This window comes from Pristis pectinata, chromosome 9 (assembly GCF_009764475.1).
Source record: "Pristis pectinata isolate sPriPec2 chromosome 9, sPriPec2.1.pri, whole genome shotgun sequence".
Taxonomy (NCBI): domain Eukaryota; kingdom Metazoa; phylum Chordata; class Chondrichthyes; order Rhinopristiformes; family Pristidae; genus Pristis; species Pristis pectinata.
Window position 1 is genome coordinate 97,962,319 of NC_067413.1, and position 15,736 is coordinate 97,978,054.

At 40.0% G+C, this 15,736-nt stretch overlaps 1 protein-coding gene across 1 annotated transcript in view; it reads left to right on the forward strand.

Annotated features, from left to right (window-relative positions):
• Positions 1-15,736, forward strand: part of fbxl2 (F-box and leucine-rich repeat protein 2) — a 142,717-nt gene that overhangs the window by 95,376 nt on the left and 31,605 nt on the right. Inside the window, exons 10-12 of the mRNA XM_052023033.1 lie at positions 3,062-3,192; positions 10,878-10,938; positions 15,493-15,537. Of these exons, the coding sequence (XP_051878993.1) occupies positions 3,062-3,192; positions 10,878-10,938; positions 15,493-15,537 (237 nt within the window). The remainder of the gene's footprint in view (positions 1-3,061; positions 3,193-10,877; positions 10,939-15,492; positions 15,538-15,736) is intronic.

Here is a 15,736-nt window from a genome sequence, read left to right on the forward strand (position 1 = left end):
AAGCAGAGTCTGCAGATGACGAGTTTGAGTGAGTTGGCTCAACAACATTCAAGTTTGTTCCTAGTTACGTAATCTTAAATTTTCCAAGAAGTTCAAGAGAGGTTAAATGTATGTCTTTGTATGTAAAACATCCTATGGCTACACTGCATTGCTCACACTTTCCTGACCTACTGTTTGGAATGTAGGAAATTGTAGTTGCCATGAATTAAATCACATTTTCTCTCCTTTGTAATATGTATTGCTTCAGTTGTGTCTTCCCTCAAATTATAAACTGAACATTGGAATGGATCATATTGAGATATGGCTGCAGAGCTGGTGCAGGCAGGAGGGATTCAGGTTCTAGGACCACTGGGATCTCTTCTGGGGCAGAGATGGCCTATACAAGGGGGATGGGTTGCACTTGAACTGGAGAGGGATCACTACCCTGGTAGGGAGATTTGCTAGAGCTACTCAGGAGGGTTTAAACTAATCTGGCGGGAGGGTAGGACCCAGTGTGGTAGTGCGGCAGATGAGAAAGTTGAAGAAGATATAGAAGTTAAAGCAAACAAGTCCAATAGGTAGGACAGGTAGAGGCAGGACAGGGACTGAGGATAAACTGCATTTATTTAAATGCAAGAAGCCTGGCAGGTACAGCAGATGAACTAGGGGCAGGGAAAGGAACACGGGATTGTGATGTTATAGCTATTACAGAAAAACGGTTGGTGGATGGCAGGACTGGCAGCTCAGTCTTTTGGGGTATAGATGCCACAGGCATGATAGATGTGGAGGTAAGAGAGGAGGGGGACTTGCAATAAGATGAGATAAGATTTCTTTATTAGTCACATGTACATCAAAACACACAGTGAAATGCATCTTTTGCCTAGAGTGTTCTGGGGGCAGCCCGCAAGTGTCGCCATGCTTCTGGTGCCAACATAGCACGCCCACGACTTCCTAACCCGTATGTCTTCAGAATGTGGGAGGAAACTGGAGCACCCGGAGGAAACCCACGCAGACACGGGGAGAATGTACAAACTCCTTATTAGGAAAAGCATCATGGCAGTACTTAGGATATTCCTGGACAAGTGTCCAGGGAGACTATATGGGTAGAACTTCGAACTAAGAAGGCAGTGATCACTTTGATGGAATTGTAGTATAGAACCCCCCCCCCCCACCCCCCAATGGTCATCGAGAATTAGAGGAGCAAATATGTAGGGATGTAAGAATAATAGGGTTGTAATAATAGGTGATTTTAACTTCCTTAATATTGACTGGGGTTGCCAAAGTGCTAAGAGATTAGATGGGGCAGAATTTGTTAAGTGTGACCAGGAAAGTTTTCTCAAGCAATATATAGATGGCCCTACTATAGAAGGGGCTACACTTGACATCCTCTTAGGAAATGAGGTTGGGCAGGTGGCTCATGCGTCAGAGTGAAGGGCAGGGCTGGTAGGAATAGGGAACTCTTAGTTGATGAGGGATATTGAGGCTCTGGTAAGGAAAAAGGAAGAGGCAAATGTCAGGTAGAGGCAGGTGAATCCCTTGAGGAGTATAAGGGATGTAGGAGTACACTTAAGAAGGGAATCTGGAGGACAAAAAGGAGACATGAGATATCCTTGGCAGATAAGATAAAGGAGAATCCTAAAAGATTCTACTAGTATATTAAGAGCAAAAGGTGACTAGGGAGTGAATAGAGCAACTTGAGGATCAATGTGGTTGTCTATGTGTGAAGCCATAGAAGATGGATGAGGTCTTAAATGAAAAGTTCTTGTCTGTATTTACCGTGGAGAAGGTCATGGAAAGTAGGGAATTCAGGGAAGAGAACAGTGATGTCCTGAAACAACAGCATAACGAAAGAAGAGGTGTTGGTGGTCTTGAAGCATATGCAAATCGCTGGGGCCTGACCAATTGCATTTTAGGATGTTGTGGAAAGCAAGGGCAGATGTTTCTGGGTTTCTGGCAGAGATTATTGTATCTTTGTTAACCACAGGTGGGGTACCAGAAGACTGGAGGATGGCTAATGCTGTGCTTTTATTTAAGAAAGGCTGGAAGGACAAGCCAGGGAACTGCAAGCCACTGAACCTATCACAAGTGGTGGCAAAGTTAATGGAGGGGATTCCGTGAGACAGGATTAATCTGCAATTAGAAAGGGCAGCATGGATTTGTGTATGGGAAATCGTGTCTACAAATTTGATTGATTTTTTTTTTGAAGAGAATTGATGGGTGCAGGGAGGCAGACATTGTCTACATACAAAGTGAATGGTAGGGCCCTGGGGAGTGTTGTAGAGCAGAGAGATCTATGAGCAAACTTACCAGGAAGCACTCTAGAATAATGAGCTACAACTTCCTACACTTGAGTATGGGATCTAAACAGCTCTATAAAATCTCTTCATGCAGCATCTTGAGTATCATGAACTGCCAAGGATATTGTTCACTAATTGATGAACTCAAGTGATTAACCAAGGAGATACGATTGCTGTAATTATTTCTTGGAGCACAAATCAATAATGAAGGCGATTTGACATTCTTTGTATAATCCTTTCATTGGGGTGTTTTACACTTTGAAAACAGGAATGTCCAGAACCAGAAATTTGTCACTGATTACCTTGTATATGCCATTCCATTAATATTTTCTGGTTCTTAGCTTGGCTTCTCTCTTTGGACTACATCACATGAAGGATTACCAAATGAGCAGTGACAATTTCCAAAGAAACAGTATCCAAAGGAAATCAGTCAAGTATTTTCGTTCACGCCTGCTCTCACTGAGCAGTAATTTGGCAGGTGTTGTGCAAGATTGTGGAGACTGGCAAACTGTGCAAGATTGTGGAGACTGGCATCGTTTGCTGAAACCTTCAACCAAGTACCGACCATTTTTCTTTTTTTTTCATTTTCTAGCCTAGCCTTTGAGAGAAAATCTTTCCTTGAGGCACAGCTTTGAGTGCTGAAAGTTAATACCCTAATGTGATCTCAGTGTACTTATCCATAAATAATTCTGAGCCTGATTCTGTCAATAGCCAGTTACAGAACATATAGCCAATGTGATAATTCTAAAGAAGTTAATAACTTGTAATTTTGTTTGTTATCTTAGCAAATCACAGATGAAGGATTAGTAAGTGTTTGCAGAGGTTGCCACAAACTCCAATTTCTCTGTGTGTCTGGATGTGGAAACATTACTGATGCTTCCATAACTGCATTGGGATTGAATTGTCCTAGACTAAAGTGAGTACTAATCATCAGATCTGATGTTCAAATCTTAATGCTGAAAATGAAACTTTTATAGTTGTTAATTATTTGCAGTAATCACTACTTGCAATTTATGTAGTACCTTTAGGTCACAAAACATCCCAAGTATTTCCCAGTTCAATATCCAATCCACTTTTGAAGAGGGAGGAGTAATTTGATTACTGTCAGCCATTGCTCAATTGGTGGCACTCTTGCATCAGAATTTGAAGATTAAAGTTCTACTGCAGAGACTTGAAAACAAAAATCTGGTTTGATGCTCTCAAGCAATAATGAGGAAGAGTAGTGATCTCTGAGTTAGCATCTTTTAGATCTATTAAATCAAGACTTTATTTGCTCTCCATTGCACTTTTTTGAAATACAGGAAGTCTTTGAATCCATTTACCCTTCAATCAACATAGGAGCTCATGGGAGATTGCTGTGTAGATTTCCAATATGATAGTGGTGGCCACATTTTAAATGTGCTTCATTGGCTATAAAGTGTTTTGGCATGTCCAGCGTTTGTGCAAAGCACAATATAAATGAAGCCTTTTGTGTTTCACTTTATGCAAGTTTATTTTAGGCACGCTGTAAATAAAAAAAAAAATCAAAAAAAAATATTAACAAGGGAATAAAGTAAAATCAGTGTTGGATATTCTTCATTTAGAAGACTTCATTGAATTGGTTATCAGTGGTACACAAATAAACTTTTTTGTAGTATTAAAATTATTTTCTGTTTCACAAATTTGGGTTATGAGGAAATGATAAAGAAGTTGTTTTCATTGGAAGATCAAAAAAATTGAGATTATTTGACTGGTAAAGATTCTTCATGCAAGTTGAGCTCTGATGGAAACCAGTTTAAAAAGAAATGCAAAATAATAAGGAAATTATGTAAACTTCTTTCCCATTAAGGACAAAATAGAGTTGACAGGCCATTAAAACCAGTCATACAAACAAGTGGTGAAACCGCCATGCAATTAGATAGGTGGGATTAGGGAAAATGGTGATATGATGAGTAGTAGGTGGATTTGAGATTAACCGAGTGCAGGTATTCTCCTTGAACCCGATGACTTTTTCTTGTTATACATCAGCACTATTTAAGATTAGCTGCTTTTAGAGGTAATTACAATTATTTTAACAGTGAGAAATAAAATTGTGCAGGTTTGGTAGTATTAATATTTGTACACATAGATCAAACATATAATTAAAGTTGTATAATTTAAAATCTTGTAAATTGCAAGAGATCTTCAGCCCACTATAGTAGATTGCTACAATGTAGACGTTATATGCGAATTTTCTATTCTTTTCTCCCACTTATTCCTCCAATTTAATTAAGAAATGGTCTTAACATAGTTGCTAGCAATCTTCCAATATCTTTCCTCAATAATTTGTTTATCTGGACAAAGCTGTTTGCTGCTAATCAACAGTGGAGCACATCACTGGTTTTCACATTGTCCAGTACAGGTTTGTTCATAGGATCTGGGTCAAATGAGCACGGTTGCACTTGTTTTCTATCTCTCATTGCTATATTAAATCAATGGTGGCTTTCTCCTGGAACCTATAATCTTTGTGTCTGTGCTGCTTGCATGATTGGAGTAGGGAATTATTCTTTATTCCAATATTGACGTGTGGACAAAGCCTCCATTTGTTGATTATTTTTAATGAGCCTTGAGAAGGTGAGCTGTGGTCTTAAACTGCTGCAGTCCTTGCAGTCTTGATATTTCTACAGCAATTTCAGGAAATGAGTTCCAGGACATAAACCCAGCAACAATGAAGGAATGAGAATATATTTTGAAGTCGGGGAGCAGTGTGATTTGGAGGGGAACCTGCAGCTGTCTCCATGTGCTGGATTTTCTTGGTGCTACAGGTTGTGGGTTTGGGAGTTGCTATTGAAGTAGCCGAGGCAAAAACTGCTTTACATTTTTTTTTGATTTTGCAAGTGCAGAAGCAGTGCACTGTTGCTTGGAGGGAGTTAATGTTTAGGGTGGAAGAATGGGTCATCGGTTAAGTGGACTGCATTGGTTTAGATAGTTTTGAGCTGCTTGGAGTGTCGTTAGAGATGCTGTCATCCAGACAATGCAGTTCCATCCTGACTTGTACCTATAGTTGGTGGACAAACTTCGGCATGTCGGTCATGCAAAAGACCTGGCCTTTGAGGTACTATTCTAGCCAAAGTATTTATGTGGCTTGGGCTGGTCCAGCTTAGTTTCTCATCAGTGGTGACCGCTGTCCTCATCTCTAAATCCCCTGAGGAGTATAAGGGATGTAGGAGTGTGTTTAAGAGGGAAATCTGGAGGACAAAAAGAGAACATGAGCTATCTTTGGCAGATAAGGTAAAGAAGAATCCTAAGAGATTATATAAGTATACTAAGAGCAAAAGAGTAATTAGGGAGTGAATAAGTCCCCTTAAGGATCAATATGGTCATCTGTTTGTGGAGCCGGAGGAGATAGACGAAGTCTTAAATGCGTAGTTCTCGTCTGTATTTACCATGAAGAAGGTCATGGAAATTAGGGAATTCAGGGAAGAGAAAAGTGATGTCCTGATATATATGCACTTTACAGGTGCTGATGGTCTTAAAGCACATAAAGGTGGATAAATCCCCTGGGCCTGACCAAGTGCATGCTAGGACACTGTGGGAAACGAGGGAAGATATTGCCGGGTCCCTGGCAGAAATCTTTATATTATTGTCAGCCATGGGTGAGGTACTGGAAGACTGGAGGCGGGTAACATTGTGCCTTTATTTAAGAAGGGCTGAAATGACAAGCCAGTGAACTACAGGCCGGTGACCCTAACATCAGTGGTGGGAAAATTACGGAGGGGATTCTGAGAGACAGGATCTACTTGCATGTGAAAAGGTAAGGACCTATTAGGGACACTCAGCACTGCTTTGTGTGGGAAATCGTGTCTCACGAATTTGATAGATTTTTTTTGAAGAGATGACCAAGAGGATTGACGAGGGCAGGGCAGTGGACGTAGTCCATGTGGACTTTAGCAAGGCTTTTGACAAGGTCCCACATGATAGACTGGTCCGGAAGGTGAGATCACATGGGATCTAGGGTGCGTTAGCCAAATGGATACAAAATAGGCTTGGTGGTAGCAGAGGGTTGTTTTTCACATTGGAGGCCTGTTATCAATGGTGTGCCGCAGGGATCAGTGCTGGGTCCTCTGTTTGTCATCTATATTAAAGATTTGCATGAGAATATAGGTGTTATGGTTAGTAAGTTTGCAGATGACACCAAAATTGGTGATATGGCAGACAGCGAAGAAGGTTATCTTTGTTTACAACAGGATGTAGATCAACTGGGAAAGTGGGCCAAGGAATGGCAGATGGAACTTAACTCTGACAAGTGTGAAGCATTACACTTTGGGAATTTAAACCAGGGCAGGACTTGCACAGTAAATGGTAGGTCCCTGGTAGTGGAGTAGAATAGAGAGACCTGGGGGTACCAGGAGATAGTTCCCTGCAAGTGGCGACGACACAGGTAAATAGGGTGGTAAAGAATGCATTCTACACGCTTGTCTTCATCAATCAGGGCATTGAGCATGAGATTGGGATGTCACGTTGCAACTGCACAAGGCGTTGGTGAGACCGCAGTTGGAGTATTGTGTGCAGTTCTGGTCGTCTACCAATAGGAAAGATGCCATTAAGCTGGAACGGGTGCAGAAATGTTTCAGAAGGATGTTGCCAGGACTGGATAGCTTGCGTTATAGGGAGAGACTGTATAGGATGGGGCTGTTTCCCCTGGTGTGTAGGAGGCTGAGGGGTGACCATAGAGGTTTATAAAATCATGAGGGGCATAGATGAATAGGTGGATGATCAGAGTCTTTTTCCCAGGGTAGGGGAATCTAAAATAGAGGGTAAGATAAGGTAATGTAAGATATCTTTATTAGTCACATGTACATCGAAACACAGTGAAATGCATCTTTTTGTGTGGAGTGTTCTGGGGGCAGCCCACAAGTGTCGCCACGCTGCCAGCACTAACTTAGCATGCCCACAGCTTCCTAACCTGTACGTTTTTTTTGGAATGTGGGAGGAAACCGGATCACCCAGAGGAAACGCACGCAGACACGGGGAGAACATACAAACTCCTTACAGACAGCGGCCGGAATTGAACCCAGGTTGCTGGCGCTGTAATAGTGTTACGCAAAGATTTAAGAGAGACCTGAGGTTGGTGCATACATGGAATGAGTGGCCAGAGGAAATGGTAGAGGCGGGTACAATTACAACATTTTAAAAGACATTTGTACAGGTTCATGGATAGGAAATGCCAAGCACAGCCAAATGGGACTAACTTGGGTAGGCACCTTGGTCAACATGGACTGAAGGGCCTGTTTCTGTGGTATATAACTCTATGGCTCTATAAAGTGTGTCCTAAACTCTCAATATTTAACTTTTAAAAGACCCCCACTCATTGGGTGTAGATTTACATGTGAGTATCTGCTCCCAGTTTACTCCATGTCTAATGAGGTTGAAATCTGCCTTTCTCCAACTCAGAACCTTAATTTCCAGACCACCCTTATCTCTTTCCAAAATTACCTTGAAACTTGCAGAGTTACGGTCATTAACTCTAAAAATGCTTGTCCTCTGAAACTTCAACCACCTGCCCAGCTTCATTCCCTGGGGTTAGGTGTAGCATTGCTCCATCTCTAGTAGGGCTATTAACATACTGGTACGAGATGCTGTCCTGAATAAACTTTAAAAATTCCACCCTATCTAATTCTCTTACACCAAAGCAATCCCAGTTAATATTGGGGAAGTTGAAATCCCCCAATAATAACATCCCCTAATAATAATAAATGCTCTAACATCTCTGTGATTTGCTTACATATCTGCTGCTCTATCTCTTGCTGACTATTGAGAGGCCTGTGGTATAATCCCAATAAAGTGATTTCCCTTTTTTATTTCTAATCTCTGACCAAAGGCCTCATTTGAAGAGTCTTCTAGGATATGCTTCTTCAATATTGCCATGATCATCTCCCTAATATCATTGCAATGCCATCTCCCCTTCCACATCCCCCTGAAGTTCTATACCCTGTGAGATGTCAGTCTTGCCTTTCCTTCAACTATGTCTCTACGATAGCTACAGTATCATAATTCCATCTGTTAATCTGCACTCTAATTTCATCCGTCAAACTCCTTGCATTAAAATAGATGCAATTTAATGTACCCATCCACCCACATGTCTAATTGTGCTCATGTCTGCCTTGCCTACAGGAATGCTCTGATTTTTCTTCTATATTTAACTGTACCTCCCTCCCAGCTGTGCATCTGCTCTGTGTCCCATTCCCCTGCCAAATTATTTTCAAACCTCCCCAACAGCACAAGCAAACCTCTCTGCAAGGATATTGGATTTGTTCTGGTTCAGGTGCAACCTGTCCTGCTTGCACAGATCCCACTTACCCCAGAAACGGTCCCAATGATCAGAAATCTAAATCCCTTCCTCTGATAACATCCCTGCAGCCACGGATTCATCTGTTCTATCTTCCTATTTCTATGCTCAGTAGTGCCTGGCATTGGAATTAATCCAAATATTATAATCTAAGAGGTCCTGCTCTTTAATCTACTACCTAACCCCCTAAATTCATGTTGCAGGACTTCGCCCCTTTTCCTAGCTATATCGTTAGTACTGACATGTACCATGACCATTGGCTACTCACCGCGCACCCGCGCCCCCTCCCCTCCCCCCACCAGCTGCTTGGAGACATCCCTGACCCTGGGATCAGGGAGGCAACATACCATTTGAGAGTCTCACTCAGCCCCAAAAACACCTGTCCGTTCCTTTTACAATCAAGTCTCCTATCATGATAGCTCTCTCAATCTTATTCTTCCCACTCTGCGACAGAATCAACCACGGTACTACACCCTTGGCCACTACTGCTTTCCCCTGAGAGGCCATCCTCCTCAACAGTATCTAACACAGTATATCTGAGATGGGTAAGACACAGGGGACTACCCTCCTATGTCTACTACTCTTCCTGTCGGTCACTCATCACCTTCCTGCCTGTGCAACCATTGTCCTTAGGATCACGATGCTCCAGATGTGGAATGGAGTTAGTCAGGAGCTGCAGTTGCAGCCCTCCCCCCACCCCCCACCTATTGTGACGTTGGGGGGTGGGGGCCTAGTGCTGATTTTTCTTGCACTTGATATCCTACTTTTCTCCAAGGGCGAGGTTGCAGGCCTGGGAAGTTTGGAAAAAATAAACTTGGTAAGTGGCTGCAGTGCATAGTGGATTCGGATTGAAGGCTGAATTTTGTGATGGGCTCGACTCAAGTAGACTGGTTTGTTCAAAAAACTCCCAACTTTTGTTAAGAATCAAGAACGAGAGGGCATAGGCTTAAGGTGAGGAGGGAGCTTTAATAGGAACCGGAGGGAAAACTTTTTCAACCAAGTTTTTCAGTATATGGATTGAGTTGCTAGAGAAAGTGGTTGAGGCCGGTACATTAACAACATTTAAAAGGTACTTGGACAGGTACATGGATAGGAAAGGTTCGAGGAATATGGGTCAGATGCAGGCAAATGGGACTAGCTTAGATGGGAATCTTGGTCGGAATGGACCTGCTTCCGTGCTCTATGACTCCAAATGATGTTGCAATGAATCCCTTAAGTGAGTGGTGGTTATTTTACCATATCTGATTTGACCATCTGAGAAGATAGAAAGTCTGAATGAATAAGGAACTGAGACACTCATTGCAGAACGGCTATCCTTTATCTTTTTCTGGTTGATATGGGTCTTCAGCATCGGGATCCAGGATGTTTCTGGATGACTGTTGAAACTACTGAAAATCTGTGGTAGGTAAGTGGGGCTATTATAATTTTGTAGTTATGCTTAATCACCTAAGCAAGAAACTGGATGCTTCTTTGCCATTCACCACCTTCCTTACCATCAATGTCTGTCTTCCCAACATTACCATCATCACTACCCATCTTAAAAGGGTGAGGCTAACTACACCATCTCTTGTACTATTCCAGCTGAGAATAATTACATTAATCTTCTTACTGTTGCAGCTGAGATTCAACACGGTTAAACTACCATTATCTGTGTGGTTCGTGAAGCACCTGGAAGTGCATTTTTCACCCTCCAAACGACTTCTCTGGCTATGGGGAGTCTCCAGATAAATTCTAAACTATTTTGTGCATACCATTTTTTTGCGTGCATTGTTTAATCAGAAAATTTGGGGTTTAATTGTGCTCACTATTAAAGTAGGATGAATTGCCTTTTGTTTGTAAACACTTCCACCACTGTAAGCAGTTTGATTTCCAGAACATTCTCTGTGCAATTCCTCTCACATTTTAGTATAAAGAAGTGTAAAAAGCTCAGTATATTTGTACCTTAGGATAAGGCAAAACTAAGTAATACCTTCTGAAAGATTGTCTGTATTTTTGGTGCATTGAAAACTACTAATGGTTCATATAGCTCCTAATAGTCACTGCACTTTTGAAATACATTGACATAGTGAGCCAAATTAATCTTAATGAAAAACACATTCTTAATTCCCAAAATTAATAGCCAGTTAATAAAATTGTGATCACTGAAATCCTCTACTTCAGTTTCTACATTACTGCAATTTTGTAAACTCATCAAGAATTATAGGTAACTACATAGATTAAAGAATTGTAATCCAGTACAGATGTTGGGAATTGAATTTGAAAGTGATTTATGAGAGCTGTTGTATTTCTTTCAGAATCTTGGAGGTAGCAAGATGTTCGCATTTGACAGATGCTGGCTTTACAGTTTTAGCAAGAGTAAGTTTCTTTGGGATACAGATCACAGTTTTGGTTGTTATAATTGTGCATGCATCCTGTGAAATGCTGTTTAACAAAACCATTGAGTTCTTCAGTTATAACACTACTGCAAGAGTGAGCATGTAGCTGTATCATTTTTTTCTAGGGATAATTAACAACATAAACTTTGAAGTTTTAACATAGTGGCCAAGACATTGAGAAGCACTGTTCTTTGCAATATTTTTAATTACCTCTGACTATTTCAGAGTCCCCCTGTTTTGATAAAAACCAAGACTCTGCCCCAACCTTAGGTTCTTTTAAAGGCTGCCTAGGCATACCTGGTACAGAACCATAGCAGTATTATCTTCTTACCACTGAGGTCTTGCTATGCTCCTTTGTCTGATTTCTGAGGTGGAGAGTCATTATATATGACTCTAGTAAGCACAAGTGGGTGAAAGCCATGGGCAGTGGGCCTAACCCAGCGTAATTTTGCAGACTGCTGTGCTAAATTATTGTTTTATTCCTACATTTGTGAAAATTTGTTAATTACTGCAAAGAGGCAAATATCAATGTTCTGTTGAGTTTATCTTTGCACCATCATATGCTTGTATAACTTTTAACATTGACTCTCTTTAATATATGAGAAAAATTTCTTTAGGTCCATCTTAAGTTTTGAGCTTTCCACCAGAACTTCACGTATCAGGCTCAGTGTTGATATCCTCAGAGAATCATGGTGCACCAGTTGGACCAGGACTGACTGCCTTTGCTAATTAGTTGATCATTTTCCTTTGCCTTTGTCAGAATAGTGTAGCAAGAATAGGTTGTCTCCCTCTCTTGGCCCCAGTGCCCTCAGAGTTTTGAAACCTTTCTTGATGGTTGCTTTCATGGACATTAAGCTGCTCAACACTACAGAAGCACAAAGTCCTCATTACTCACTAATAAGAGGTATTAGCTACTCTCATTTTCCATTTCTGCTAAGGGTTTAAGCAGTGATCTCAAATCCCATGCTGAGAGATGGCTGATTAAAATTCCATTAATTTGTCTGTTTTAAGAATGTAATTTTTTTTTAACTTGTCCTGTTCACAACACTTAATTTAGCTTGTAGATCCTGCTCTCAGAGATTGTTTTGCCAGCAGGATAGCTGGGAGCTGGAATCAGATGCATGTGAAGTGAATAGTTGATTGTCCTTTCAAGAACAGGGTTTGCCTTTTATGTCAAGTGCAAACTCTGTTACTGTGCAGTTTTTCACAGCTGTCTTAGGAATTTTGAATTGATGACAATTCTTTCGGCTTCGTTTTCTACTTAACAGCATCCAGAATAAGAAATTATATAAAGGTCATTCAAGATCAAAAATGTTCAAAAGTTCCCAAAATATTTTGAAGGGATAATTTTATGTTGGATTTCAGGTAATTGAAATTCCTCAGAAAAAAGGAAATCAAGGTATAAATGTGCTTCAGATCTTTCTGTTGTCAGGTCCAGGTGACTGAGTTCACTCCAATGATTTTTACCTATGCTTGGGTATCTAAACTTCCGGTTCAAGGTTTAGGTTGCCACCAAAGCTTGTAAAATTTTGGCCCTTCTTTCTCAGGAAGTTCACAAAATGCTGCATTAATTGTAGACTTTCCAAAGCTGCAAGATTTGCACATCTATTCTTAGTTTCATGACCAGCTCCCATCAGGTCTGTGTAACTTCACCATGGACAATAGATTCTGGTACATGATGCAGCAGTCTTGTATTTATATGGTGTTTACGGTGTAGAAAATTCACCTGTGTGCTTCACAGATGCCTAGTTTAAAATAAGTGACCACTGATCTAAAGATATAAATACTAGAAGTTGTGTCCAAAAGTTTGTTTAGAGTGGATTTTGAGATAGACAGATGCAGAATTTAAGGAGAGAAATCCAAATTTTGGGACCTAAGCAGCAAAAGATTTGCCTGCTAGTGATAGGTTGATAGATGAAGATTGTGGGACATAAATAACAGAAGTAATGGGTGCTGTTTATGGGATGATGGCTGTGGTATAATTAAGGGAACAGCGTCATCAGGGAATTAGAGGGGCAGGGAGTTTAAAGAGGATTACTGGAACACAATGGTTAAGTTAATTGGCTAGCATCTAAAAACCTGATTCAGTAATCTAAAGACTTTAGTTTGAATCCCACCATAGCAAATGGGGAATTTAAATTCAAGCAATTAAATACATCTGAATTTTAAAAGGAAGCACTGAAGTCAGCTGTGGTGATTGCAGTACTCCTAGATATCTATCTGGTTTACCAATGTGTAGGGAAGGAAATCTGCTATTTTTAGAGTCTGAACCACCTGTGACTACAGACCACCAGCATGATTGATGCTCCCTCAATTCAGGGATATTTAGAGATGGACAATAAATGCTGGATTTACCAGTGATCTTCACAACAAATGCATTCTTCAAAAGTGAAGTGGTAAAACCGCAGAAGCATTGAACCACAATGATGAGAATTTTAAGTTGTGGCTTGGAGGGAATTGTTAGCCAATATAGGTCAGCAATATTGCTGGGATAGACAGTGGGATGGTACCAGTAAAATTAGAGTTTTGGGTGAATTGCTTTATGGAGGGTGCAGGACTGGAGAGCATTGAAAGAGTAAAGTCTACAGGCTGGAGTGTAGATTTGGTGCCAGAAGCATCAGTGAAGGCAGATTTTGTTTTGTGTGGTGGAAATGTTGTCCTTATGACTTGGAAGTTATGGGATCAGAAACTCAGCTTGTTGCCAAATAGGATAATGAGATCGTGAAGGTTTTGATTGCACTAGAAGTAGTAGCTAGGTGAAAAGGATGAAACATTTTAGTTTGGAGCAAAGGCAGCAGATTATGAAGGATATTTAGATTTAATATTTAATAAGGCTTTCTTGGAGTTAAAGCAGGACCCTTTGGTAATTGGTTTATTATTGTCACATCTGGCAAGGTACAGTGAAAAACTTTGTTTTGCATACCATCCATACAAATCATTTCTCTACGTCGATACATTGAGGTAGTACAAGGGAACAGCAATAACAGAATGTAGAATATCGTGTTACAGTTACAGAGAAAGGACAGTGCAAGCAGACAATAAGGTACAAAGCATCCTACTATTCCAGTACAAAAATAATCTTTCACTCAATTAAATGGTCCACTCAAACTTGCCTTCCTTTTAGAAGATAGTTTGAGAATAAAAATCTTTGATACTTGTTTTTTAGCTGTCCACATTATAGGTTGAGCCTTTTGGTGTTGTGGCTTTAATGTTTGACAGATTGTAGATTTGTAGCTATTTTGCATATACATAGCAATGGGCATGCAAGACAGAATATGTTGCAGGGGTACAGGGAAATAAGATGGATGATGGAACTGATGGCAACTCCCAATGGAGCTATGCCATGGATCCAGTCGGTCAAGTGGCCGCCTTTTGTATTGTCCATGAACCCATGAACACTACCTCATTGTTCCTTTTGTGCACTATTTAGTTATTGTGTAATTTATAATAATTTTATGTCTTTGCACTGTACTGCTGCTGAAAACAACAAATTTCACATCATATGAGACGGTGATAATAAACCTGATTCTGATAGTTGGCTTTACCTAGCTTATTCATCAAGCTGACATTAGATCACATTGCTAATACGGTGTAGGGATTGAATAATTATTTTGCACAGTTTATAGAAAATTGTGTATAACATGACAACGGTTGCTTCACCTAGGTAATAATGAGTCAACCTCAGAGCAATCCAGCAATGTACATAGAAAACAAAAGCAAAAGTCATCTAGCATATTGTATCATCTTCATGGTTTCAAACTCTAGCTTCTTCCACATTAAACCACCAAGGTGAAATAATCCCTCTGATTTATTTGGCCCCAGCCTCCTTCCCCTCCTACCTTACCCCTAATAAAAGCAGTAATATTGGCAGTACTGACATTGTCCAGTGAGTGATATGCAAACAGGCATTTACAACAAGGAATCAGAATTAGATTTATTATCACTGACATAAGACATAAAATTTGTTGTTTTGCAGCAGCAGTACAATACCAAGACACAAAAATCTATAAATTGCAAAACTAACAAAAAACAGGAATACTGAGGTAGTGTTCATGGGTTCATGGATCGTTCAAAATTCTGATGGCGGAGGGGAAGAAGCTGTTGTTAAATTCTGAATAAAGAATAAGCTTTGTTTTTGGAGGTTAAGTGCTACAGAGATTAGATAAAAAAAGGTCAGTTCAGCTTTTCTTGTTAATTATATCCTCTTAGTTCTGGTTCATATCCTATAATTTTTGTGCATCTTCTCCAGTGCCTCTATTCTTTGTATAATAGAGACCTGAATTGTTCACAGTACTCAAATAGTAGTTGTAAATAAGCTTAACATCATGCTGTTTTCAATTCTATCCTTCTTTAAATGAACACCAGCAATGGATTTTTTTTAATATTAAATTGTCAATACGTCTCAGCATATCAATCATCAGTGCAAGATAGTATATACATTAAATTATGCCAATATGTGTGGTAGAGAAAGAGTACAACTTAAGTAGGATATAATACTGAAATTCACAAGTAACTTTCTTGCTTTATATTCTAGAATTGTCATGAACTTGAAAAAATGGATCTGGAGGAGTGCATTCTGGTAGGAACTTCTTGCATTTTTTCACATTTATATTTGATTAGTTTTGGTCAGAATTACCACGTAGTCATGCTTTATAATACATCAGAAGAATTTCCTTTTCTTTTTTTTGGAAGGGGAAACTGGGTAGCAGTATAAGATCATATATTATGCTTTCACCTGTTGTGTTTAAAGCCAGCCTAGATTGATGGGTTCAAATTTA